Source organism: Berkeleyomyces rouxiae (assembly GCF_048999995.1).
Source record: "Berkeleyomyces rouxiae strain 22BRR77 chromosome Unknown BrBRR77_ptg000008l, whole genome shotgun sequence".
Lineage (NCBI taxonomy): Eukaryota > Fungi > Ascomycota > Sordariomycetes > Microascales > Ceratocystidaceae > Berkeleyomyces > Berkeleyomyces rouxiae.
In genome coordinates this window covers 995,813-1,023,261 of record NW_027396498.1, presented here as the reverse complement: position 1 = coordinate 1,023,261, position 27,449 = coordinate 995,813, and the positions used below count along the sequence as shown (strand labels likewise).

The 27,449-nt window shown below is 51.0% G+C and overlaps 6 protein-coding genes across 6 annotated transcripts; 2 read left to right on the top strand and 4 right to left on the bottom strand.

The window, feature by feature from the left end:
* Positions 1 to 188: 188 nt before the first annotated feature.
* On the top strand, positions 189 to 5,770 carry BROUX77_006435 (uncharacterized protein; the record flags this gene model as incomplete). The annotated part of the gene is made up of 5 exons (XM_073751419.1): positions 189 to 236; positions 295 to 1,992; positions 2,185 to 2,271; positions 2,331 to 2,822; positions 2,894 to 5,770. The coding sequence occupies 5 exons, from the start codon at positions 189 to 191 to the stop codon at positions 5,768 to 5,770; spliced, it is 5,202 nt and encodes a 1,733-aa protein (XP_073603504.1).
* A 1,554-nt stretch (positions 5,771 to 7,324) lies between these two features.
* BROUX77_006434 (uncharacterized protein) lies at positions 7,325 to 8,669 on the top strand (the record flags this gene model as incomplete). The annotated part of the gene is made up of 2 exons (XM_073751418.1): positions 7,325 to 7,562; positions 7,657 to 8,669. The coding sequence occupies 2 exons, from the start codon at positions 7,325 to 7,327 to the stop codon at positions 8,667 to 8,669; spliced, it is 1,251 nt and encodes a 416-aa protein (XP_073603503.1).
* A 909-nt stretch (positions 8,670 to 9,578) lies between these two features.
* Positions 9,579 to 10,024, bottom strand: BROUX77_006433 (uncharacterized protein; the record flags this gene model as incomplete). The annotated part of the gene is made up of 2 exons (XM_073751417.1): positions 9,579 to 9,666; positions 9,732 to 10,024. 2 exons carry the CDS (start codon positions 10,022 to 10,024, stop codon positions 9,579 to 9,581), a joined length of 381 nt encoding a protein of 126 aa, XP_073603502.1.
* Positions 10,025 to 12,011: 1,987 nt separating this feature from the next.
* Positions 12,012 to 13,043, bottom strand: BROUX77_006432 (uncharacterized protein; the record flags this gene model as incomplete). The annotated part of the gene is made up of 1 exon (XM_073751416.1): positions 12,012 to 13,043. One exon carries the CDS (start codon positions 13,041 to 13,043, stop codon positions 12,012 to 12,014), a length of 1,032 nt encoding a protein of 343 aa, XP_073603501.1.
* Positions 13,044 to 15,736: 2,693 nt separating this feature from the next.
* On the bottom strand, positions 15,737 to 18,746 carry BROUX77_006431 (uncharacterized protein; the record flags this gene model as incomplete). The annotated part of the gene is made up of 2 exons (XM_073751415.1): positions 15,737 to 17,579; positions 18,193 to 18,746. The coding sequence occupies 2 exons, from the start codon at positions 18,744 to 18,746 to the stop codon at positions 15,737 to 15,739; spliced, it is 2,397 nt and encodes a 798-aa protein (XP_073603500.1).
* Positions 18,747 to 24,291: 5,545 nt separating this feature from the next.
* Positions 24,292 to 26,358, bottom strand: BROUX77_006430 (uncharacterized protein; the record flags this gene model as incomplete). Its single annotated transcript, XM_073751414.1, has 4 exons — positions 24,292 to 25,680; positions 25,843 to 25,890; positions 25,970 to 26,126; positions 26,195 to 26,358. 4 exons carry the CDS (start codon positions 26,356 to 26,358, stop codon positions 24,292 to 24,294), a joined length of 1,758 nt encoding a protein of 585 aa, XP_073603499.1.
* Between the last annotated feature and the right edge of the window lie 1,091 nt (positions 26,359 to 27,449).

The window sequence follows — 27,449 nt, the reverse complement described above, 5'->3', positions numbered from 1 at the left end:
GATTTGTCACCCCCGTCGCTGTATCTCTTGCCATCCTTGTCGCTCCATTGAGTGCTCCCTTTTTGTCAATCCCTTCAGTATATCCGCTGTTATTACTCTGTGAACTGCTCCCCCATTGATCATCTTGTTGATGCTGTCTCGACTCATACAAGTCCGACTGTTCTCTCGTCACAGTCAGCGACACCAAGATGCCGTCTCATATGAACCGCTCGGCATCAGATAACCTTTCTCTCCGCGTGAGTCTCTGTTGCTCTCCTGCAGACTACCTAGTTTCCGTGCTAACTTTTGCTCTAGGCGAGAGGCACCTGGCAACGCTCTCGGAGCACCCCTAACCCGCAACATGGCCCCCAGGCTTCCATCACCATCTCAGATGTCACGCGCAGTAAGCTAGACCAACTCAAGTTCAAACCACAGAAAGCTGCCGCCAGCAATGATTCCGAATCCGCCAGCACCAATCCCTTGGGTAACCGATCTGACGGCGACGACTCATCCGAGCCAACACTGCCCACGAACCAAGTCCATGAAACGCCAGCAAAATGGAGCAGCCACCGGCGCCATCTCATCGACATTGAAGAGGAGCCGTCCCCAAACGATCGCCTATCGTGGAACACCGATCTCGCCGCTATCGAGCGCAGTGCTTCCAAAGACACCCCAATGCGCAATCGGAAAAGAGCTGCCAGCTCGTCGCCTACTCAGTCTCCATATATCAGTAAGAAAGACGGTGAGTCTTCGACATTCCGCCGCCTTGCTGCCGCATCGAAGGCTCGCGCCGACCCGACACTCGAACTCTGGGACCGATATGCCCTACACACCGAAGACAGCTCCACAGATGGGACAACCATATCTGAGCCAATGGCACAACTACTCGCATCATCATCTCCTCAACCAAACAAAAATCCCTCCAACACCTCGCAATCGGGTGGGTCGTCGATATCATCTGGCCCCAACCTCGGTATAAACGCTGCTGGAAGGACTGTTGCTGGCGACCACTGCCTCCGGCGGTCTGTTGCCATGGCCACTGGGGCCAAGCGACGGCGTGTTGCGGAAAAAAATGCGCGTGCAAGCTTGTTGAAGAAGGACGGCGCCCGGGACGGCAAGGATGTCAACTCGCTGGTCGATGTATTCTTGAGTAATGCGTGTAACCCTGCTTTGTTCAAGGACTCGGTAGTGCCGGCGAAAAGGCTAGACGCTACGAATCCCTTGTCCAAACACAACCGTGATGTTTTGAGCCGTAGTGCTAGTGACAGCGCTACTGCGAACTTTTTCAAAACAGCCCCTGTAGCTGCACCACCGAAGTTGACGACAGCTACTTCTATGCCAGCGCTACAAACAGACGAGTTTGATGATCTCGATGAAGACATGTTTGACGATGACTTGGACGATGAAACCTTGCTCAGTCTTACTGAGGACACAGGGTTGACAACTGCTTGTACCTCTGTAAGCCGCACAGTTTCACAACAAGCCCCCGCAATACAACAGGAGCAGGCCTCCGAACAGAACCATCCAACAGCACAAGCGCAACAATACGAAAAGACACAACAAACGATGGAAAACACGACGGATAAACAAGAAATTGAAGCTGGGGATGAGTACGGAGCAGAAGACTTTGATGACGCCGAGCTTAACCTTTTATATGAGAGTACACAGGCGCCAGAACCAGGAAATGCACCACAGGCGCCACAACCGCCACAACCTCGTGAACTACAACCACTAGACAACAATTTTGAAGCCGAGGAAGATTTCGATGGCTTGGACGATCTGTCAGGCATCGATCTTGACGCAGAGTTTGCCACTGCTTCCCAAACAGCTGTGCCTGTTCAAGGCTTATCCCATGACACTCCACCTGTACGTACTACAAACACCTACTACAATGGCGCCAGCTATGGCCACAGTCCTGGGGTTGTGCGCGGGTATTCCGGCCATGGCCATGGTCACGTCTCCAACTCCAACCAGACCCCTAGTCATAGTCATGGCCACACCCGGGGCAATCCGGTCAGTCGTGAGAGTAGTGGCCGGAATGGCAGTGGGCCGACTGGCGGGTACCAGCGGAACAATCACCACTATCACAACTCATAGACCTCGTCTTATTTTGGTTAGAAAAGGTCATGGCTGGTCATCCCTTTCTCTTCACGTGTACAGTATATTAATGAGTTTCACGAATTTCTTTTCCTGTCTTCTGAATAGACGCCTTCCAAAACCAAACCGCGTGTTGTGCGCAGAATGAAAATTGTCCAAGTTGAAGAATCTGAGCATGATATGCAGATGCAAAAGGCATGTAACCGATATTCCCTTCCCCCGTCTTAATTTTGACTGACATTTGTTGTTGTTAGATCGTCACTCTGCAGCCCGAGGGGTCTCAAAAGCTGCTTACTGTTTTCCTGCGTGATATTTGGACCGAGCCCGAATTGACCCCTGGGCTATGGGCATATGCCACAGGCCAGTTCATTGATGGCAAATGCGTGGTGGACATGGAGCAGAACTATTTTATACTCGAGCCCGACCACCTAGTGTCCATCACCACACTGGCCGATTCCTTTACTTGCATGCGTAAGGCCGTGTTACAGGATCGCGTACGTGCCACTGGTGCGCTAGGCAAACCACTGGTTTACGGCACAATTCTGCACGAGATCTTCCAGACGGCGCTCATGAAAATGGACTTCTCGCCAGAGTTTCTCAAGGGTGTAATCGAGGAGACTGTCGGTACTCATATAGAGGAGCTGTTCGCAATCAAGATTGAACCGCATACCGCTATGGAGGAGATCCGTGGTAAGATGGCATCAATGCGCAGCTGGGCCGACAACTTCATTTCCCCAGTTCCAAAGGTGAGCCTATTTTTCGGCCATATACTAGATTGTCTTGGTTCTCTAGAAACTAACAAGTACCAATTACGCAGGCCAGTGCTAAGGTCCTCGGCATGCATGGCAACAAACCCAGCAATATGTGCATCTCCAAGTTATTGGACATTGAGGAGCACGTCTGGTCACCAATGTACGGGCTAAAGGGCAACATTGACGCCACTGTACAGGTTACGATTCACGATAACGACGGGATGCGAACCCTGACGGTGCCGTTCGAAGTCAAGACAGGCAAAAATGAGAGTATTAGCCACCGAGCCCAGACCACACTGTACACTATTCTGCTCAGTGACCGTTACGACATTGATATCGACACTGGAATCCTTTACTACAGCGAAAGCGGTAGTACCAAAGCCATCCCGGCAATTCGTAACGAGCTGGTACACATGATCATGAAGAGAAACGAACTGTCAGAGTGGCTACGCAAGCGGCCTCTGCCACCCATGACAAGCAGCACAAATAGGTGCCGCACCTGTTACGCCAAAACAGAGTGCGCTATATTCCACCGGTTGGCTGAAGACGGTACAGCCGAGAGCAGCAACTTTCCTGATGACTTTACCAGGATTGCAGGCAACCTGACACCGATACACCAGACTTTCTTCAAGAAGTGGGACGACCTCTTGACATACGAAGAGAAGCATGGCGAACATGCCAAGCGTGAAATCTGGGCCATGACGAGTGCAGAGCGTGAAGCCGTTAACCGTGGATTCTCGGATTGCATTATCCAGGACATGTATGAGTCACCCGAGCGGACATTTGCCAAGTTCAGCTACACATTCGTCAAACGCAATAGAAATAGTGGCTCATCTTTTATTGACTCCTCTTTGAATATCTACGACCCGGTAGTTGTGTCGGATGAGGAGGGCCACTTTGCTCTCGCTATTGGCTTTATTGAGGATATACGCAAGGATGCCATAAGGCTCAAGGTCGACCGACGTCTGCATAACCAGCGAGTCCGGCAGGATGGGTTTGATGCGGTGCACAACCAAGTCTTTGCTGGTATGAATGAGGTGATCCCCGAGGGCGTCCGGATTCAAGACCTTTATACACAAGCGGACACGGGAATAACCATGCAGCAGCCAGTGCGCTACCGGATCGACAAGGATGAATTTGGTAACGGCATGGGCCGTGTGAGGAACAACCTAGTGGCTATTATGGACGACATGCTCTACGGGTCCATCAAACTGCGCCAGCTGATTGTTGATCTGAAGCCGCCTATGTTTAGCCCCGAGCCAACGCAGTACCACGTCGCCAAAATGGACACGCTCAATGTTGACCAGCGCGCGGCCATTGAAAAGGTCATGAGCGCGCAGGACTATGCACTGGTGCTTGGTATGCCAGGTACGGGAAAGACGACGACCATTGCGCATATCATTCGTGCGCTTGTGGCGCAGAATAAAACCGTGCTGCTGACGTCGTACACGCACTCAGCTGTCGACAATATTCTCATGAAGTTGCGCGATGACGCCATCCCAATTCTGCGTATCGGCAGTAAGAGCAAGGTTCACCCGCAGGTAGCAGAGTTTGCTAGTCTGGCGTGCGACAAGCAGCCCGACTTTGCCTCTATAGAACGCGTGTGGCTGCACTCGCCGATTGTAGCCACCACCTGCCTCGGCATCCATCACCCGCTATTCTCGGAGCGTATCTTCGATTACTGTATTGTGGATGAGGCATCACAAATCACACTACCTGTGTGTCTTGGGCCTATTCGTATGGCCAGGACCTTTGTCTTGGTTGGTGACCACTACCAATTACCTCCCGTAGTTCAGAATGAACAGGCACGACTTGGTGGACTGGATGTTAGCATGTTCAAACTGCTATCCGAGCACCACCCAAACTCTGTGGTAAATCTCGAGCACCAGTACCGCATGTGCGAAGACATCATGACACTCAGCAACGAACTGATTTACAAAGGCCGGCTCAAGTGTGGCACCGAGGCGCTCAAGACAGTTAAATTGCATGTCGAGAACATGGATGCCCTATCGCAACATCACTACGATGCGGATGGGGGCGCCGGGGCTGTGCATGCGTACCCCTGCCCGAGCGCCTTAGATCCAGGCTGCTGGCTACGGCATGTCGTCGACCCCGAGAACCGGGCTATTTTCCTCAACACAGATGCGCTCGGCGCCGAGGCCCGCGAGACCCGTACGGGCAACCGCATTATCAACGAAGGCGAGGTACGAATTGCCGTCCAAGTAGTCGAAGCCCTCCTCTCCATTGGCGTCAGCCAAGCCGATATTGGTGTCATGACACACTACCGTTCGCAACTATCCCTCCTTGGCAAGGGCCTCGGCCACCGCCGCAACGTCGAAATGTACACGGCCGACCGGTTCCAAGGGCGCGACAAGGAAGTCGTTGTGCTTTCGCTTGTGCGCAGCAACGAGATGCACAATATCGGAGACCTTTTGCGTGACTGGCGTCGTATCAACGTTGCCATTACCCGCTCAAAGACCAAGCTCATCGTCATCGGCAGCCGCGACACCATCATCGGCGCTGGCGCTGACGAGATGATCCACCGCTTCGTGCGCCTTATGGATTCCCGCGGCTGGTCCTACACGCTGCCCGACTCGGCTCTCGCCGACCACATGTTTGATGCTGCCCCATCGCAGTTCGACGCATCCATGTTCTCGCCGCGTCGCCGCGCTGGTCCCTCCCAGGCCGCTCAGTCTCAACACGACAAGCCGAAGAAGAACACGGTGGTCCCCCAGACTCTGCAGGGCGAGCGGCAGCCGCGCGGGCCGCGCCCTGTGCAAACAACGCTGAATATGTTTGGAAAGGAGAACTGTGCACCAAAGGGGGCGGCTGGTGCGCCGAAAAAGGTCGTTGGTTTGAACGGCAAGGCGCACATGAAGAGCTGCCCAGTCACTCGAGACTTGCTGAATGAGTTCTCGAATGGAGCATTTACTAATATGTAGACATTCGAGTGTACAAAGGCGCGAACAGTGACTGGGCGAAGTTTGTTTTATTGTGTTATCATGGCGTATGCGGGACGCTAGGACTGAGGTAGTTAAGGTCATTGAATTAGACAAGGTGTGGTTATTGTGTAACCTGACCAACTACATTTGCACTTTGAGCTAGTTAGCCGAAGAGGGAAGTCACTGACAATGAAATCAACAGAAGATCGGATGAAATTCAAAGCCGCTTAATTTTGGTTTGCTTTCACCTAGTGTACCCTCATAATGATGTTTCATGTTGTGACAGTTATTGGTATCTACGACTATCACTTCACATTTGATTTGATTTGATTTTATTCTTTTACGTCTACCTACTGTTATTTCGCAGCAATACGACGGCATATTCCGGACGGAAGCAGTCGGATGATGTCATCTTCCGAACAACTCCCGGGCGGTCAGCAATTGCAGGTTCGCAAAGACTTCAAGCATCTCCTGTGTCTTTCGAGGGTCCGGCGTCTATCACTTCACATCAACAAAATCCCCGATTTTTCTTCATGATTTTTCATTTCATTTCATTTCATCTATTTTACATCAATCGGAGTGTTCGTCAAACACTCATAAGATGACCAGGCAGGTCCTGGCAACCTGGCAGCGGCATAACCGGCTGCCGGGATCCTCCGATTCAGACTGCCTTGGTGACCGTAGTCTCCCAGCTCGGAAGAAACTGTAGACGCCGACTCGGGATTTCCCTGTGGTGATAAGCACCTCCTGGCGCAGGATACATCAGGGGGGATACATGAAGACTGTGATAATGAAAAAGGAAAAGAACAGGAAAAAAAGAAAGAAAAAGAAACAAGTAATACACGAAAGAAAGCACCCAAAGACAAAACAGAAATACAAAAACAAAAACACACCACGCCAAACGCCATCGCAGCTGGTCATTCCTATCTCGCCCTCTTCAACTATTTTTCTTCATGACAAACCCTCTAACCCTAAATAACGCCACCCAAATCAACAACAACCACCGCGTAATTGGTGTAGTGGTAACATTAATCGTTGCCATCAAGCAATGATTTCGATTAGCCCTGGGTTCGATTCCCAGATTACGCAATACTTAGTTATCGTTTTTTTGATCTTTTGTTTAACATCGAGCTGCTGAGTCATCCGGCCGATATCGGGATCTGGCTTCGTTTTTTTGGTCATGGGCGGAGCCGCCGCCGCTCGCGCCGGTTTTGAGAGCCGGGCCCAGCCGTGTCTCACTCGCATTGAGCTCGAGAGACACTGCTGGGAAAATTCAAAGCCTCGAACAAATGTCTCCGGCGCCGTCTAGCCTGCGAGTCTTGTGGGCCATGCAATGACTTGAACTAGATAAGGCCCCACTTTTATTCTCTACCTGGGCCCCAATCGGTGTGAGTCGTTCCAAACCAAAACTTGATTGTGCTTTGCTTGCCAAGTCGTACGACTCCTTCTTTCTTGTCTCTTTTATTTGCTGGTGTCCGCCTGTATTCTTTTTTGAAAACTCTTGTCTCGTACTTCCTCGCCCTCCCCTCAAGATCTTCGACCAAGAGAAACATTATGCGCCGTACTGCTTCAAGTCTTGCCGCGCTGGCCCGCGCGGCCTCGACCGCTCCCCCATCCGCGGCTGCCCGTGCCGCCAGAGTCTCGCCGGGCCTGGCTTCGCAGTGGCAGCGGCTATACAGCTCAGCCCAGACTGGTGCTCCTCTGGATGTATCCAAGCTGACGATTGAAAAGACGACCAAGCCGTCGGCGCTTAAGGATCCTAAGAACCTGGTCTTTGGTCGGACCTTTACTGGTGTGTAGTTGACCTTCTTCCCTGTAGCCATTGGTGTAAAAGAAGCCCTCTGTTAGAGCCAATTCCTAACGTATGTTGCCACCCATGCTCGTAGATCACATGCTTGTTGTTGAATGGACCAAGGAGGCCGGCTGGGGCACGCCAAAGATCCAGCCCTACCAGAATCTCTCGCTCGACCCCGCCACCTGTGTCTTCCACTACGCCTTTGAGTGCTTCGAGGGCATGAAGGCCTACAAGGACGCCAATGGCACTGTCCGCCTTTTCCGCCCGGACAAGAACATGGAGCGTTTCAACAAGTCGACTGCGCGTATTGCGCTCCCCACCTTTGACCCTCAGGCTGGCATTGATCTGATTTCCAAGTTCGTCCAGGTCGAGTCGCGCTTCATCCCCGAGCAGAAGGGTTACTCGCTGTACTTGCGCCCGACCATGATTGGCACGCAAAAGACGCTGGGCGTGGGTGCGCCTGGTTCGGCTATGCTGTTCTTGATTGCCTCGCCCGTCGGCCCCTACTACCCAACTGGTTTCAAGGCCGTGTCGCTTGAAGCGACCGACTACGCCGTGCGCGCGTGGCCCGGTGGTGTCGGTGACAAGAAGCTTGGTGCCAACTACGCGCCCTGCATCGTGCCCCAGATCCAGGCTGCCAGCCGTGGCTTCCAGCAAAACCTGTGGCTATTTGGTGAGGAAGAGTATGTGACCGAGGTTGGCACCATGAACTTCTTCGCTGCCATCAAGAACAAGGAGACTGGCGTCAATGAGCTGCTGACTGCCCCGCTAGACGGCACCATTCTCGAGGGTGTCACGCGCGACTCTGTGCTGGCCCTGGCCCGCGAACGCCTGGTGCCCGAGGGCTGGAAGGTGGTTGAGCGCAAGTTCTCTATCAAGGAACTGTACGAGGCTGACAAGGAGGGCCGTCTGCTCGAGGCTTTTGGCAGCGGCACCGCGGCCATTGTCAGCCCTGTGCGCAACATCTCATGGCGTGGCAATATGATCCAGTGCGGTCTCAAGGCTGACGAAGAATCCGGCCCGATTGCGCAGCGCATGAAGGACTGGATCGAGGGCATCCAGACTGGCGAGGAGAGCCACGCTTGGTCGTATGTGTCCAAATAGATAGTCAAGGTGGCAGGTGAACCGGGAGAAGCAGGCAAGGAATAGTTTTCATGTAGAGCATCATCATCTTAGCATACATAAAGCGATGGAGACCATTATTTAGACAGGCCGAGAAAATAGAAAAAAAGTTATGATCTGAATAGCAAGTCGCAGTGGGTTTACATGCCTGAATATGGCACATGATACGTAACATACCGCCATAACGTCACTGTCACTGGGGCGGGCACTAAGCGCACAAACACAGAACACGAAGAAGAGCGGTATGGTAATATGAACATCAAACTCAGCATAGTCTGCTTTCCTTGTTGTCTTTCTTCCCCCCTCTCCCTCTTTCCGTATAGCCACACTCTGGCTCTAACTCTTCTCTCTATTCGTCTTATCCGGCTGGAGCGGACTCTCATCTCTCGTCTCCGCCTTGTCCGCGCGTTACTACCTGCGCCTTGTAACGCAGTATCGGAGATCTGAGGATATGAGAATGTAACTGTTTTGTTGACTGGTTGTTGGGTGATGTAGTGGATGCTTGCTGTTTTCGCGGCTTGCTTCGAGTGAACAGCGGCGAACACGGCGAGAGCAAACGCGTCAAGCAATGAAAATTTGAACGAAGAACAAAGAAAAAAAACAATAAAAAAACAATAAAATCAAGACAAGAAAAAGGATCCGGGATATCGACCCCGGCCAAATGGAGGTGTAACAATATGTTCATCGCGGCCGGAGCAAAAGCCCAAGGCAAAGGAGACTCTCGAACATAACACAAAGCATAGAGCATGTATACAGAGATAAGGGGGTAGCCAGGCCACTCGCAGAAGGAAAGTCTTTATCGACTGTCTCAGAGTCGGGGTCTAACCCAACTCATGCCCTCATGTCGCCTGACATCTCTTTATCTCCGCCACACACAAAGGCCAAGCTTATTTAGTTCTTCTTCTCAGGGAAGGGGTCGGGCAGGATACCCTCCTTCTCTAATCTTCTCCGGGCCTCCTCAAGCGCCCAGGTATCCAGCCTAGAGACCAGATATTAGCACACTTGGTCTACCACAAAAGAGAACCAAGTAGAGGGTGTACTTACGAAGTGTCCGGCTTGAATGCCAGCGCAATAGCGAAAATCACAAACGACGGCAGGAACACGTACATCACCGGGCCTTCCCACCCTTCCTTCTCCGCCTTCTCGCCCGGCTTGACACCCCACAGCCATCCGGTCGGCGGATCGAAATCATTGTCGTTGCCACCGCCGGCCCGGGCAGCCGAGACTGCAAAGCTACGGCGAGCTGCCGAGGCGGAGATAGAAGTGAATGCAGTCGTGGTGCTGGCGGGGCGCAGGCAGCGCTGGGCTGCACGGCTGCGGAGCAGGCTGAGCGACATGTTTGGCGGCTTTGGTTGGCAGATGGAGTATATAAGCAGATCGGACTTATTCGGGACGTCAGGCAGGAGGGCGGCGGTCTTCTCGTGGGATAAAAAAGCGGGTGTTAAGGCTGCTTCATAGATGTTAGTTCAAGTATTTCTCATATAACTCCCTCAACCCGGTAGAGATCACGGCCTCTCTAGCAGTAATCTTAGGTAGGAAATAACGCACAATTGATTTCGCGCGCTCTGTATCTTTCGTTAGATGCAGCAAGACGCAAGTGGCAATATCAAGAACTTTAATTCAGCTTCGTGATGGAACTCCCGATGGCCGTTGAGTAAAGGAATCAAGCCGTTGGCTTAGGTGATACTATTGGCTCATTGGTTAGGGCGTTCTTCGTTCTCCGCCTGTGCGGGATTGGTCACTCGGCTAAACTGCGGGTGGTTGTGAAAGAGTTAAGGGTTTAGGGAGTACACTATGACTTACATAATCAAGATGATGCTGTGTGTAACACAGGTTAACTACCTGAGTGTGAAATTATCAAGTTTGGTCCAACTACATCTTTGAACTTGTGACGTTCAAGAACCCATCTCTACCAAAGAACAACAGCAAGTCCTCCTACCAAATACTGTTGGCAATCTTCCCCTCACAATGTAACTTGCGACATAAGCAGATACTACATATCTGGCCTTGTAAACTCTGGCTTCTCAAATCTCATGACAGTGACTCTCCCAGACGGAGGGCAGATTACCACAGTAGATCCGTGGACTGATAAACGGCCACCACAAAATGAAACAAGGATCCACAAGACTGGAATATTTTCCCACAAGATCCAACACCCATCTGAACTAATACTGGACCCATTGAAGCGCTCAACAAGGGGTAGGATGGCTGTGTGGTTGATTGACGAGTCGTCAGAAACAGCTATCACACTGTTATCAGTGATAAGAAAGGCCTCAAGGGAGTCAAATTTGAGGTTGCTGTGATACCCCTTGAACACTCGAACACAAGTGCCATCGTCAGTTTGTCAGAGCCGAATGGCGTGGTTCCATGAGCCCGAGGCAACAAGCCTGCCATCTGGTGAAACTGCCACTGACTCTACTTCTTTTTTGTGACCTTTTAAAATCTGTCCACAGTGATCCCAGTCACCATTTGTTTGTGGCTTTACCAATATCCACCTTGAAATCTTATTCTCAAAGACTCGTTGAACTAGACTATTTTTCGGACTGAAGGCAAGGACCGCAGAATAAATCTGGAGAGGTGTATCAATAATTGTTGCCATATTGGCTCGTACCATCCTTAACGCGTCTTCCAAAATAGCTTGCAGATCATGGCTTTCTTCTGTCTACAGATTGTTAGTTCATTGATCATCTCTGGTCTCTGGCCAGCACACTTTAATAGTTTGCAGAGTCCTCAGCATTTTGAGGCTTTCAGGGGATCTTCCCATTAGACTCATTGCTTCTAACCAATGGAGATAACCCACTTGCTGTTGTCCTTGGCGAAAGTGGGTTTCGGAACGTCACAACTTCAAAGAGATAGAAGAATGAAAGTGTTCCATGTTCAGCTACTGTAGTTATGTGCACTGGTACCAGACATAGGCCCCTGTGGTATGTAGAGTATCCCTCATGAGTTGGTAAGCTAATAAGGCCCTCTTCATCGTCATCATTCTTATAACTCTTTTTGAGTTATAAAGTTCACCCGCAGTCTATAAAAGAAGATATCCCGCCTTAGGGAGGCTTTCCGTGATGATCACTTACACACACTGCGTAAAATCACAATATTTTATGTTACACTGGTATTAGACATGCACCCACGCCGTCTCTTTACAGAGAAATTTTCTCAAGATGACCATTACACATTTAGATCAATGGGAAATAAATAGACATTAAATATAAAACAAAGCAAAACTCAAAAGGTATTATCAAAAGCAAAAAGAAATTACAAAGTCACCCACTGGTATCGCTTCCAACCGCCATAGTTTTCTTTTTTTGTTTAGTCTTCACCAATCTACCACTGGGTGCTCTTCACCAGCACATGCGAGACTTGCATGCCTGAGCCCAGACCACCCTCAGTGGTAGACTTGGGTGTAGAAGATGCAGCCAAAGCGTTGGGAAGCGAGCCGCCAACGGCCACATTGAGCAGCAAGAAGTGGTCGTTGTGGGCGAGCGTTGTCCAGGCATCCTTATCGCCGACATCGCTGCCCAGTAGGGTGTTGACAACGGCACCGTTCATGCGCCACTTGAGACTCTCATTTTGCCAGTTGCCGTCGGCGTTGGATCGGTCGATGGTAACACTAGCAGTGATCCACTCGCCGGCCGGGGCGCCGCCGTCAATGTGCTTGGACAGGCCATTGGGCTCGTTGCACGGGCCACCCGGGTTGATGCCGCAGTGCACGGTGTGTAGGCTGGTGGTGTCGCCGTTGACAGCCTCAAAGATGTCAATCTCGCTGACAGCAGGCCAGTTTTTGTAGTTGCCGCGGAACGAGGTGCCGAGGGCCCAGAAGGCAGGCCAGATGCCCTGTTGGGCTGATTCAGCAGCGTCGCCAAGCTTAAAGCGGGCTTCCATGCGCAGCTGGCCGCCCTGCGGGCACACGAAGCTAAACGACGGACTAGTCTCGATGCGCGCCGACGTCCACGAGCCGCTGGAGCTGCTTTCGGTTGAGGCGGAGCTAGAGCTTGAGGAGCTGCCGCGTTGCGGCACAATGTTGAGAAAGCTTTGCTCGGAGCTGCCAGAACTGGTGGACTGGGCGCCGAAATCACCGCTGCTGCTGGACGAGCTGATGTATAGATTTGTAGCAGATGAAGTGTACTCTTGCACTTCACCGTTGCCCCAGTTTGCAGGACCACCGGGATACTTAGTGCCGGTGGAAATTACCCACTTGTCGGTATCAAGAGCAGAACCCGTGCCGCTGAAGTTGTCGTAGAAGAGCATGGTCCAGTTCTTAGCGTCGGTAGAAGAGGCTTCTGACGGGACGGGCACAGCTAGAGCAGAACGGGAAAGGAAGCCAAAAGAGGCCAGGAGAGCAAGAGAAGAGTACATGATGTTGAAGTGCTAAAAGGGAAGATACAGATATAAAAGAGTGAGAAGAAAGGAAAAGAAAAAGGAAAGACGCGAGAGTGTGTGAGGTCAAAGCAGTGAGCATCAAGATGAGGAGCATAACTCAACAAGAAGCTGATTTTCGGGACGAGCCATGGCCATGTTATATATCTGAGAACGCTGGTGTTCATCTAGACTTGAGATAGCAAGACCTCCCTGCATATACACACACAAAGATGCCACGGTCTGGAGCCAAGCCAGTGGACCAGCTGCCAAGAGATGCAGCAAGCAAAGGAAGACAAGGGACTCTATCCTGATTCATCCAAAGACGAGCCGCAAAAAGAAGAGCAGGCAAACTAGTCTGGATTCTTCTGGAGGTGCCCGCTACATTCCTGTGGTCACAGGCCCTGATGCGTGAGTAGGTTCGTGCTTGTGTGCGCGTGCGAGTGTCTGACGTATCCCTGGGTTGTTTCTGGCTGGCTGGCTTGTCTTTCTATTCTTTTTCCTAATTCTTTCCATGGCCCAAGACACCCAAACCAGGGAGAGACTGTGCAGAAGGAGCTGAAGCGACGGGCCCTCTCTCTCTCTGTTCGAGCCTGGCCCTGCTTATCCAGACGAGCGTATGTTTCCGTCTTGATGTACACATCGCTCAGCTCCTACAGAGAGACCTTGCTGCCCCAATCCTTTCGCAGGCACAAAGCTGGGCCGAAGTAGAGAGACCTAGTGTCGCCTGCTGGTCTAGTCTGTCTTTTTCTTTTGGGTTTTGCGTGATGCATCGCAAACGGCCTTTGCTTGCGCGGCTACCACACACACAACACAATTCTGGTGTGAGTCACGAGGCGGGGAGAAGGGAAAGGTGTTTGTTTGTTTCACGTGCTTTTCTGCGACGTGTGTACAGCCCATTGATACTTTTGCACTCTTCTGCGGCCAGGTGGTTAGAGGCTCGCCGTGCCGCGGGTGCTGTGTCTGCCGACCTGCGACATTCTTTCTGCAATGCAGGTGCCATCATGACATGGCGCAAGGGGGCCTTTAAGGGCACGAGGGGTCCCTGGACAGAGACAGAGATCAGCGACCTTGTTCTCTGTGTGCAACGTTTGTTCAAGACACAAAGGTGGCTGCACGGGACACTAGCAGCAGTCAGTGTTAGTGACAGAGTTGGCGACAATGGCAAAAAGGCCGTGGTGCCTGGCTGGACAAGCCTAGAGACTCATCCTGCTCACTATTTTTTTCCGTTTTGCAAAAGCCGTGTGCGTCCTAACTAGCCGGGCCTCTCTCAGGGCATATGAAAATTACTACCGCTTTCTCATGCATAAGCCGCAGCGGGAGGAGTGTGACGGGCAAAATCGGAGAAAACTAACAGGCCTCTATTGCTCCTGAACTGAAAGCATGTCTGCCATCAGCTTGGAGTGGCAGAGTTGAATGGGTTAGTCTGGGTCTCGGGGTTGTTTTTTTTTTTCGTTCTTTTCTCTGCTCCAGTGTCTTGCCTTTTGGTCTTAGACACCATTCCCTGACTGGACATACCAGCATTCCACACCGGCCAGACAAACCCAGGTCTTCCTCATCTTCGTCCTCATCCCCCGCCTCTCTTCTCCCCCGCTATACCCAAACCAACAACCACTAGCCCCAACTCGTCCCTCTTCTTTCTTCTTGTGATCACTCCTCCTTTTCCTCTTCGGCCCTGTGCAGCTCTTAACCCGCAAGCATCCCATCTCAACGAATCCTTCGTCTGCCCACTGCGCAAGGGAGCTGCCACAGTCCCTCTTGAAGAGGATCGCTCAGAACAGGTATAAAACACCACGCTTTGGTGCCAAGGCCGCATTCCTGGGAGTTCATGGCAAAAACCCTCTCCCGCGGGATACACATTGTATGCGGTACCTGTTTGCCTTTTTTTCCCTTTTTTTCCGCCTCTTCGCCCGCCCTTGCAACGCGACCGCGTCGTACCAGGCCCTATCTCGTCGCGGTCCCGGAACAGCCTCCTCTCCCCGTCTCCTCTGTTCCCTTTTTTTCTTTTTTGCTCGCTCAGTGTCTCTGCCACTGCGCGCCAGCCGTGTTGTTGCTGCTGTTGCCGCGCTGTGCTTGTCTTCGATTTGGTTTCCATCTGCCTTCTTTTTGTCTTGCTTTGATATCATCATGTTTCCCTTGCTTCGGCCATGCGATGCGACGCGATGCGATGCGGTGCCCACGTTGTGGACGCTGTTGGTCTCCAGCTGGTCGGGTCCTCGTGTGCGAGACTTGTAGAACATATAAATAGACTCTTCGGATAGCAGTCCCAAGTCGGGCTCCAAAAACAAATTGTATATGTGACGTCGCTTCATCCCAAGAATCATCAAGACCAAAACCCATCCCCATCATGATAGAGCCAGCTCACCCAACCCAGACATACAATCATAAACAAAACATCGTGCAACAAGATTCCGCCGTATATGGCCGCCCAAGTCCATCCTTTCACCCACAGCCACCGACAAACAGTCCAAAGAATACATAAAATGTGTGCCCCAGGGGAAGAGGAATTTCAAGTCTCGGTGCATCCATCCCAATCAAGACCACTGTTGCTATGCACCTAGACTAAGGGTTACACTAAACCCCAACGTCCTGTGTTTGCAACCTCTGAATCAGACAGGAATCCTTAGGTCACTTGACCCGGCTCCCGCTGCTTCTGCTTCTGCTTGCCTTCCTCTCATACCTCTTTGCATCTCTCACTCTTCAATCGACTCCATATGACCTGTCGCTTGATACCCATCATAGTCCATCTCGTCGTCACTGCTGTCATCCGTCATGCTGCGTGGGCTCACAGCCCCACTCGCATCTCCGTTATCCATCATATCACTCAGTCCGCCATGCTGCGCAAAGCTACTGCTTGAGACTGCTGCAAATCCTACCGGCGCTGTGAAGCTGGACGTCGGCATCTCTACAACACTCCCCGATCGGCTCATGGGCGGCTTTTCTGGCAGCTTCTTCAACAAGCCCGTCGAAATGTCCAGCATTCCCATGGCAAACTGCGTCAGGCCTTTGCCCTCGCCTGGTTTGGAACTGACTGATAGTGTCCATCGGTATTCGCCTAGTCGCCGCCGGTACCAGTCGGCCTCTTCTTGTGCGGTCGCTGTCGCCCAAAGCAACGATCCAAAAGTCCCAATGAGCGCAAAGTTTGTTTTTGATGCAAAGTACCAAAATGACCGTAGGTGTTGTGGCATAAGGCGGTTGACAAAGTCCATCGCAGAAATAAGTCTAGCTTTAGCAGCACTACGGCAGATCTGCGATACATATGGATCGGTGGCCTCGGGATTCGACGCAAAAGACCGAATAATTCGCCGGTGGAGGGTGATTTCCGTCGCAAAATATGCCAAGTGAAGATAGCCGATACTCGAAAAGCGCCCGGGCGTGGATGAGTTTGAGTAGTAAGTCGAGTCCATACGAATAGTCCGCGGAAGCGTGGCATACCATTCCTTGAGCTTAAGTTGAATCGGCTTGGCCTGCGCTAATATTGCTTGTGTTTCTTGCATTGCCATAGCTGGTGATACTTGCATGGCATGCAATGTATAGAAGGTGTCTAGGATCTGCGACAGGATCTGCGTCAGTTGCACCATGTTGGCAAAGAGTACACGACCCTGCTCTATTCGCACTCTTTCCTCCACATCTTCCTCGTCCCATTCGACGTCCGGGAAATCATGGTCGTAGAGCTGTTGAACTGCCCAATTTGATAAAAATATATGAGATGGTCGGCCATGCACCAGGGCTCCCCACTTGTCTTGCATGTAGAGCCCCCAGGCAAGGCGTTTGCGGAGACCCTTTTCCCAAGGCGGAATTTTCCAGCCTGAACAGTCTAGGTGCAAACCCAGCTCCTGAGATACAGCTACCAACTGTGCCGTTGGTGCCCACTGATCGCCTTCTGGGCGTTGGGACAGCAGCAGGCCAGCTTGGATCACTGATAGCTTGGGTCTGAACATGGCATCAGCTAGTGTCGAGCGCATGAGCTTCTCTAGGGCATTAATGTCTGGCCGTGGCACCTGGGAAAGTTTATCCGATTGGCCCCACCAGTTCATGGCAAGCAAATATACGGCCGCTAGTAGCGGCGGTGTAAATTCGCGATATGACCGCTCATAACTTTCCATAAAGACCGTTTTTTGGAGAATAGGGAATCCAGGATGCACCACATCGAAAAATAGGGCCACCAGGTCAGGCCCATATGGAGCTACTATGCGTTCAATAGCGTCGCAGTCTTCGGTTTCGTGCTCATGGCCCGGGGTCGCGCTGTCTGGAAGCATCAAGAAGGTATCCGAGTCACTGACTTTTCGGAGGGTACCACGCGCAAGAAGGCTTTCGTCGTCGGGATTAAAGGGCGAAAGATTGATGAGAGATGGTTCAAAATCGGTCGTCGGTCCAATGTACTGGCTGTAGCGGTCTTCCTGCATACCGAGCGTGCGCTTAAGCTGGGTTGGTCCCCCGATGTTGGCCATATCTTCTAGAAACGAGGAGCTTCCTGCCGTAGAAGACAAACTGATACTGTTTTTCTGGGGGTGTCTTCGCCTACTACTAGGAGAACTAACGACCGGGAAGCAACGAGGCAGAATAGTTAGCAAAGGGATCCTGAGGGTCGGACTGATCCCAAAGATGCCTGGTAAGAAGCCAAGCGAAAAAAAAAGAGAACAAGAGGAGAAAGATGGGCCGAGAGCAGCTTTTTGCGGAGAACGGGGGATATCAAGACTGCGAAGTATGATAAAGGCCCAAGGTCAAGAAAGACCATCTACTATGCTTTGCACAGGATTAAGACTGAGCCTCAAAAGTCTCTTGCCAACTCCAAAGAGAATCCACTTGCATTTTGATATCCCGCTTGTGGTAAAATGTTGTATGCAGGTTTCTTAGGAGGGCCAGAAAATAGGGCCCGATTGTGCGTTATAGAATATGGGGGATGATCGACCTCACACATCGAGTTGAAGACATATGACGGAGTCAATAGCAGCAAGAAAAGGTTGAAACAAACAAACTGTGCATATGCAATCACACAGACATCGGCAGTTGAGAAGGGGAAGGGAAGAAGGAGGGCAAGACATAAAATAATGGCGGGAGTAACTGACTAGCTTCATGGGGAATAGGTATCAAGGAAACTTCAAAACAAATGGCGGTTATAAAGAGTTGATGCGGAGTTTATGCTTACCTTCTTTTACCAGAGATGTTCCCAACAGCAGAATCCTGCGTTTTGACCATCTTTCTCTTTCGAAACTGCGGGCCTGATAAGGCTAATGAGCACTCACCCCCATTAATCTTGCAAGATACGCAGCCAGAATCTTCGTCGTCGCTCAGCAGAGTACACTGAGACCTGGACTGTCGGCAGGCTGAGCAAGGTGGTGGAGGTGGAGACAGCCTGGGCTTATCTTTGTTGGCGAGAGATGAAGATAACAAGGAAGTTGGGGCGGGTGTGTAATGGCGAGTTTCTAGAAAATGGCGACCAGGCATGCTACCCATACATAGATCAATGGTGCTAAGTCCTACTTGGCATCGGGTTCCGGGAAGTGATGAGCTGGTATTGGATGTGACGTCTAACGCTGCAGCTCCTGCAGAAGACGATGAAGATGGGGTCGCAGCGGTAGCGGTGGCGGCAGTGGTGGCGGCAGTGGTGGCGGCGTTGTTACTACTCTGGGGGTTGTAGCCTGGTGGTTTTGGGGCAATGGGGATAGGAGCCGTTCTCCAGACAGAGCCCGAGTTTGACATTATTGCTTCTGACAGGAAGAGGACCAGATCAAGGGTGAGAGGGGAGTTAACTAAACACCCCCGTGGGCGTGTATATGCGGATATGTGTATGTGACAGGTGAATATAAGCTCTAGGCTGGCTCGGACGGCCTCAAAAGTGGCCGAGTAACCTTTGGACACCAAGGAAACAGAATCGGACTTGAACTGCCAGGGCTTGTCGGTATTGATTGGCAGCAAGGCACAGCGGAATGATAGTTTCTGCAGAAGGAACAAAGAGATGGGGTACAACAACGGCCGCAGTTGCGAGTGGGTGGACAAGGTGTACAAGTGTACTAGGAGGTGCAGGCGTACACATTTGTCTGCCCAGCTATGTATGTGCGTAAAAGTGGCTTCAGAAAGTGACGTGCCACGGCGATATAGATAGACCCTGGTCCGCGTCTAGTTAAAGTGTACCAGCGCCGGCCGACGAAGTGAGCAGATCAGGCAAAATGATATGTACAAGTACAAGTATGAGAAGAAGAGAGCAAGAGAGATTGATAGGGAACAAGGTTAGAGGTCCCGCCCAGCACGTTAGCTGACCTGAGCCAAACAATGAGCACAGATCAATAAGGGAAGCCCAAGAATCAATAGACCGGGCGAGCAGAAGAAAAGAAGGACAAAAGGAGACAGCGAGGAAGAAGAGGAGAAGTCAGGGCAGGCCCCACAAGTGGAAATAGCGAAGTTGAAGGCGAAAGAGGATTAGAAGCCTAGATGAGAAACACCGCGAGGATAGGCGTAGCGAAAATAAAAGCTAGTGCCAGGGCCGGACTAAAGAACAGAGAGTACAGGCATATAGCAAAGGGTGCGTATTGCGACCGAGCCTGTCTTTACCGCGGTTTAGCAGTCAGTATGGCTAGATCTTCTCTTTTAAACACGGCCAAGAATTCACCAAAGCGTCGTGAGAGTCCCAGCTCTACAAGTAAACAAATACACAGGTACATGGTGGGGGACGAAGCTTACCAGGTCCGGAGATGTCCTAGACAAAGAAAGGACTGCCGAATACACAAGTCAAGCACAGGTCATAGGCCACGACGACGTGCAGAATTGTAGGCTGGTAATGATTCCGACGTCCGGCGAGATTCTTGGACCCCAAGCCTGTAGGATGTCGAAGCGATGGTACTGAAAGGCCGAAGATACAGACTGAAACAATCCACGGCGGCGTCTGAATGACAAGGACAAGACCACGAATGTTGCGTTTTTGCGCCCGCTCAAAAAATCGAAGAGGAAAAATGCAAAAAAATTGAGGAAAAATCGGACGCAGATGTGCCACCAGCGCGCAATATTGAGGATCCCAGCGATGGGGGGAAAGAGAAAAGAAATATTATGTACGGCGGGCAGCGGGCGCAGTGCCTAGATGGACATGTTTGGTGGTTAGCAAAGCAAAATATGAGATAAGCTGGTTGGCTCACAAGATTATCGCGCAGCTTGGTTGTTTTTCCTTATCAGTAAAACGCCGTCATGCAGGCAGGACAAGGATGCAATGCACAAGCTTGCGAGGGACAAGCAAGCAAGGGCCGTGGATTGATTAATAAATGGGAGGATGGTTAATCGACAAAAGACGGCGTTTCATTCGAGGGAACAAGACAGGTGGGTTGGTTGTGCAGGGCGAACGTGGGATTGAAGTGAGACTATAGAGATTTTGGGCTACGCTGTAGTGTTTCTCGAGTGGTCCTAGAGGCAATCTAGTAAGATTTATACCACCCGTAGTGAGACTTTAGTAGTTTCTCTCCAGATTTTATCCAATATGCCCACCAGATGACGTTTCTCGCGGTTTCCGTCACAAAGCTGAACTCGCAAGATCACATCCGGAAAGAAGAAAAAACGAAAAATACTGTGTGCGTCGATGATAATGAGCGATAAGCCGTAGGAAGAAGGTATGTACACACCACACACATATAGTTATTCTGAAATACACATGTAGATAGTTGCACGTAAAAACAAAACAATACACTCACCCACGCATATGGGCATCTCCGTCCATCCGAAGATGCATCACACTTACATCCAGTTCACTCCAATTTTCAACATTGACCCCCATCGTAGCTCACACTCCCTTGAAAGACATTTGAGTTGCTTATTCCCTCGATGCTTCGTTCCTGATCATACAAATGTGTCTGCTTACTCATCATTCACATCTGTCAACTCTGGCCCTCCTCGTGCATCACCACCCGAAGCCGTATTAACATGTCCGGATATACGACCAATTTAGAGACCCGACCTGGTCCCGCTCTTCCTGGTACTCCTACTGTTACTCGGAATTCCTACCATGATACGATGGCGCCCTGATCAAGAGAGCCTCCTTCTCCACCGACATCATGGCGTCTTGCCTGCAAGCTTTTGTCATGATCTGGTTAACTGCTCGCTTTGCACAAACATTTGGCCTCCTGGAGAGTCTATGCCCTAATCTCGGTCTCATTCATCTGACGACTTGGAATATTCCCATCCTGGCCTATCTATGTCTCCACATCAAAGCTCCCGTCTAGTTGGCTTGTTATTTACCTTCACACTTCGTCTCATGTTTGGGCCTGATGTCAATACTTCCGTTCAACATAGAAATAACCGCTGTCCGTGAGCCAGCGATTGAACAAATCACCATCTCTCAGAAAAACAAACTCTAAGCATTCCGACAAAAAGAAATGGCCCAGCACCAAGTCAGGGCGCCCTGCCCTATTCCGCCTATACCAACGTTCTTATCTATCTGACAGCTCAGTACAGATAAAATCAACTAATGGCAACTTCTTTGGTGGAACCAAGAGGTCCAACCACACGGCTGTTTGTTGCCATATCTCTGCCGATTGATCAACATATCCACTAGAACCAGGCTCCCTGTTCTTTAAGACAGTGATCCGGGCCCCACACTTGAAGCGATACTTTACCGCTACTTTCACAAGCCGCCATTTCACCCACTATTCCAGGCATGACAACGTCAGGGTGCAGGTATCCACAAAGTACTGTCCAATTATCGCCTACATGGACCTATTACTCAATGGAAACTCTGGCCTTGCTTCCCTCGGATTCTTCACGCAAGTTTTGTCCTGTAACTAACTTATTAGTTCGTTGTACATCTGGCTAAACAAATGTTACGATCCAACTGGCCTGATCTGACAAACACGTTTTTGCTTGTGTATATTTAGTCCACGAAGAACGACACATACATACATGTTGCACCAATCTTTTTGTGCTTCGGCTATGCTTCGCCCGGTTTGCTTGTCTGTCCCGCCCATAGCCCTGGGCAAGTAAAGCGGGTCCCTGTTCTGCTTGACTTATATAGCACCACTTGCAATCCCACAATTGGATCGTGACCCGTCATGTCCAGAGCCGCACCAGGGGCCCTATTGATGAGTGTAAGTCGATAGGCTGGCCAGGCTGTTCTCCAGACCAAATCGACAGGCTTTCCCCTCCTGCCGACCTGCCCAAAACGGACAATTCAAATATGGAGAACTGGTTATAGATATCGACCAGAGGAGCAAACAAACACTTTGGAACTTTGAGATAGGTTCCAGTCGAAGTAATTATGTCCAAGAGAGTTGTGGTGTAGCAACCGGTGTTTAAATGAGCAGCACCGTTTGCGTCTTTCTGTCGCCAATGTCTTGTCCCGCGCCAAGGACGAAACACCGTCTACTGCCTATGCATACTTCCACGCATTTATTTTACATACTTTGTGACCCCTCTCTAATGTCGCATTGTCTTTGCCATTTTTTTCAACCCATTTTGGAGAGAGGGGGCGCTGGACTTTGACAATTTCAGATTTTTCATGAGGGGGGAGGGAGGGGGCATGCAAGGTTGTGTTGAAGACGTGGTGGCGCAGAGCCGTGCAGTATATATGCATTTTGTACCCTGCCACGTCGAAAGTCATCCTCAAATAAAGAATGATATCCACCACGGTGGTCGTCTTTGGGCACGCACGAGCCATTCACTGCGCTTGAATCACAAGAACGCGGGGGTCTCTTTGTGTGGAGAACAGGTCCGGCCGCTCCAATGGAACACACAAACAAGCCACGGAATATTAGATCAACTGCCGCCCCATCTTCTCTTTGCCTAGACCAGCGCATTCATTCATTCATTGCGTTAACGGCCAACGGGTTTGCAGGGGGCGTTATGTCCGCACCGTACGAGTACTATTCAAGTATGTCCATGCAGGTATAGTCAAGTCTACAGAATACAGCACTTAGTACGTAGTACTTAGTACGTAGCATGTAGCTAACATCGCACGGGCATAGACGTACGTATGTATGCAGTCAACGATTGCGGCGTGACCTAGTTGCCAGCTCTTGATAAGTTTCACTTCCTCTCTGCCCGACGTCGGGCGGGTCTTTTTCTTTGGGCACGATCTTCTGAGAGTGACCCTGGAGGTCTGTACGTACATATCCTCTCAATTCCTATCATATGCTCTTGTGCAAGCATATACAAGCAACTCGCCAACATGCCTTAATATGAACTTGTCATATGAAAACACATGTCCATATTTCCAACGGTCATGTATCAGCCGCCGGCGGCATGGGATGTCCCTTGGGCCAGGTCGTAGCTTCAGGTCGTTCAACTTGTCAACGGCAAATTGTCGATTGTGCAGTGTTGTCAAGGACACTAGACTGAACTTTTGAGTACGAGCCGCCAGTCAAAGCATACCACGTCCTTGTATATTTATCCAACTATACATATGTACATGTGTTCGAGATCGTTTGTATTGCATACTCACTGCAACTCTACCCTTGCGGGATGTCAAATGTAAATCACGATAACACACGACATCTAGATGGCAAGGACCAGACGAGTATTTACGGATGAACAAAAGAAGAAAAAAAAAAAAGAAACGCCAGGGGCACTGACTAGCCTTGACCAGCAGTTGAAACGTCTAAATTTAGAACGGCAATTCCGGCTTTTTTGACAACCCGAACCCAGGTCAATTCGGTAAACGGCATTCCCCACCAGCCAAGCCGGCATTGTGTAATTAAGGGTCACGACGAGTCCACCGGCTCAATGTGTAGCCGGAATTTGAGACTCATGGTCCGAGTGGAGGCTGTTTTCGAGGTAAGCTACAAATACTAAAACGAAACTGAAGAAATAGTAACTAGTTATTATGTAGTAGTTAGTTAACTAAAAGTTGCCTAAAGCAAGTATGCAAATGATTAGATATGACGTCACTCAAAAGCCTTGGTGCAAATGCTCGTCGCCATCCACAGTGATCGCCGTCCTTACTCTCTCGCATCATGTTAACGTTTAGTGTCACGACTTATGTTTACTTGTTCAAGTAGTAAAAAACATAATGACTTTGCATTATATGTTGGGTAAATATCATACAGACAAAGAAGATACAAAGAAAAAAAGCAGCGCAAGCTATGGACGGCGCCGGGAGGGAGAAAGGTGGAAAAATAAGGAAAAAAGGTTTGGAGGCGGCCGTAGGCTGGCTAGGCAGGCGGACCAATAATGCAGGCTAACGACAGCAGAAAAATGAACAAAACGAAAAGAAAACAAAAAACACAAGCAGAACCTCTCAACGCTAATGCTGATCAGAAAATGCTTTTTAGTTTTAGTTCTTGTCCTCGTCATCGTCATCGTCAGTGTCGATGTTAATGGACAGGCCAAGGCCAGTAATGTTGAGCTTGAAGCTGGGAGAGTCGTCGAGGTCGATGTCGATGTCGACGTTGATGAGCTTGGGGATGGCCTCGAACAGCTCGGACAGGCCGAACGAAGGCAGCTCCTCGGGAACAGTGGGCTTGACGACCGAGACCTTCTCAATGTCAATCGAGTACTCGCCAATAGAGCCGTAGGGAACGGCAGAGCCATCGGGCATCTCGAACTTGATGACCATGTTCTCCTGGATGGACTTGAGCATCTCGTCGTCGCCGCCGCTCAGGCCAGCCTCCTCGATGCCCTTCTGCAGAGCAATCTCGCCGTAGACGGTACCAGTGACCGGGCGGGCCAGCATGGGGAAGGTACCAGCCAGCTTGTCCTTGATGAACAGCTGCATGGTGCAGGGTCTGGGGAACTTGTCGACGACAGCGCTGATCTCAGCGTAGAACTCGGTGGTGGCAGAGCGCTTCTGCGAGTGTCTGCGGCCCTTGCGGCTGGTAGCAATGGAGCCGACGGGGGCGTAAAGGTTGTTGACAATGACGGTGACGTCACGGGTCATGTCATCGGCGCTGCGGCTCCAAGGGAAGATGCCGTCGTAGGTGTAGCCAAAGTCCCAAACGTTTCTGACGTCAATAGAGGTCAGGAAGCTCGAGTCGGAGCCACGGAAGGGGCCGAGCTCGGTCATGTTGCCAACGACGGTGCCTTTGGCGATGGTGGCGGTACCGTAGGAGTCGTAGGTGTATCTAAACATGTCCTCACTGGGGTACATGACCTGCCACATAGCAATCAGGCGGTCGACGTTGGTGTGGTGCAGCATGAACAGGGGGTCGAAGCCGGACTCGGCAACACTCAGTAACTGCTCGCCGCAGGCAGCGTAGACGTGGATGGTGCCGTGGGGAGACTCAAAACTGGCACCGCGGCCACGCTGAGACATGGCAGACAGGAAGCTGTTGGAGCGGGTGAAGGTGTTATAGACCGACTCCTTGAGGCCGCGGCTGGACAGAAGCTCACTGCCTTTGTTGGGCTGGCTGACGCCATTGGAGTCGGGGCAGCGGCGGGTGTGGTCGCTGGAGGGGGTCCAGCCGCCAAACTCGCCGTTCATGGCCTCGGTGGGGAACTTGAAGGAGTACAGAGGGTTGGCGATGGTGGCGTTGACAAGAGAACTGCCGTTGATGTTGGGCTTGGGGATAGTCAGCTCCGGCAGAGTGGAGACGGGGGGCACGTTGAAGTCGGCAGCCCAGTCCCAGTAGGGTGAGCGCAGGCGGTCAGCGGCCTGCTGGTACTCGGAGCGCATAGACACGGGGTAGGTGTTGGCGATTTCCTGGGCAGCCTTTCCTAGGGCTTGCTATAACGGGGAGTGGCATGTTAGTGACTGGTCGGATGCGCACAGGGAAGAGAATCCGATCTCGGTGGCTGAGACAAGCCGGATATTAAAGATAGACATGGCGGGGACACCGGAGTGGCACAGCCGAGGCACGGGAGTGAAGAGCGGATCAGTTTGACTTACCTCGTAAAGAATAGTGTAGGGTCTGTGCCAGGTAGCAAAGAGCTCCTCCTGTAGCATGGGGAAGATGAGACAGTCAGCAACGAGATCTGGAATAGCAACGGAGGGCAGGGCGGGGAGAGATGCTTACACTGTGGGGGCAGTAGCCGGTGATGCCGGTAGTGGACTGGGGCTCCTCGTTCCATGGGATCGGCGGGGATCCGTGGATGCCCATTATCTGGAACCACGACTCTGGGTCGCGGGAGTCCTTGGCCTGCAGAGCAGCCATGGCCTGAACGTACAGATGGCTGTTGGTGTGGAGAGAGCAATGGTCAGCAGGTGGTTGGTGTGAGAGCATGGGCAACACAGAACTCACAATTCGGGGCCGCTCTCATAGTACAGGTCGTTGATGTTGCGGCGCATGGGCACGGCGTTGGTTGAAGGGTCGATGCCGGAGGTACGGCCGGTCACGGGGACCAGGGCGGCGTCGGCAACGGAGATCAAGCCGACAATAGCGGCGAAAAGTGATGATGAGAGCATGATGGATGTGTGTGTATGGATGTGTATGTGTGTTTGTGCGAATAGAGTTTGAGATCGGAGGTATACGGTTGGCTGTTATCAGAAGAAGGTTTCTTGGTGTATGTTGGGGGTATATGCACAGGAGTTGATTTTTTTTTGGTTATTTAAGTGACAGTAATAATGAGAACAAATGAACGAATGATGAGCACTTATGCTGATGCAAATAATGTGAATGAAAAAAGAACGAAAGAATGAATGAAAAACTATCCAACAAACTTGGATGAAGTTGAAGGGTGGTGAGGAAAAGAGAAGAGAGGGAGGTTCCCAGCAGATCATAGGGACGGCGGTCCAGAGACTTATAAAGAGAAGCGGCGTACCGCACAACCTCTTGCTAAGAATACATCATCGTCTTGATTTAGAGAGCTTGGATTCTGTGCAAGTGAGAGGTTCCTTAGCAAAATGAGCCTAGGGGAGGGGAGGGGGGAGGGGTGAGGAGGAGATGGGGCCAAGGCAAAGAAAGAGGCGGATGGGGGCGTGGTGTAAGTCAACGGGGCGTGTATGACAGGGAAGCCCAGTCGAAAGGAGGAAGCCAAAACAGAGACAGGAAGACAGAAAACGAGATCGCAGGCAAGCCGGCATGGATTTCTTTTTTGTTTGGTTTTTTTTGGGTTGTGGCTGCAATGGGCTTTGCCGTAGAACCAACCAGATTGAAGGGCGACGGGAGGACGACAAGCAGGACGGCGAAGTTGAAGGTGATCTGTTTATTGGGCAGTGGTGTTTTTTTTATGGTTTTCTTTTTTGTGCATGAGTATTTCGTGTTGTGTCTTGGTTATTCTTTGTCATTGAACCAGGATATACAGGCTAACGACTCCCTAAAAAAAAAGAGTGAAAAAAACCCCCCCATCTTCTCTGGCCTCCCTCTCCCCTCCTGCTCCTCTGGCCCCGAATATCAGGTATATGGAAGACTACACAAGGGAGTCTGATTATGATCGACCATCGTTTACTCAACTTGGCTGATAGAATACAACCGACTGCTTTACAACTCGGTAGTCGGCACAAGGTAAAGGCGTAGGTGAGGAGGAGAGAAAAAAAGAAAAACAAAAAAAAGCAAG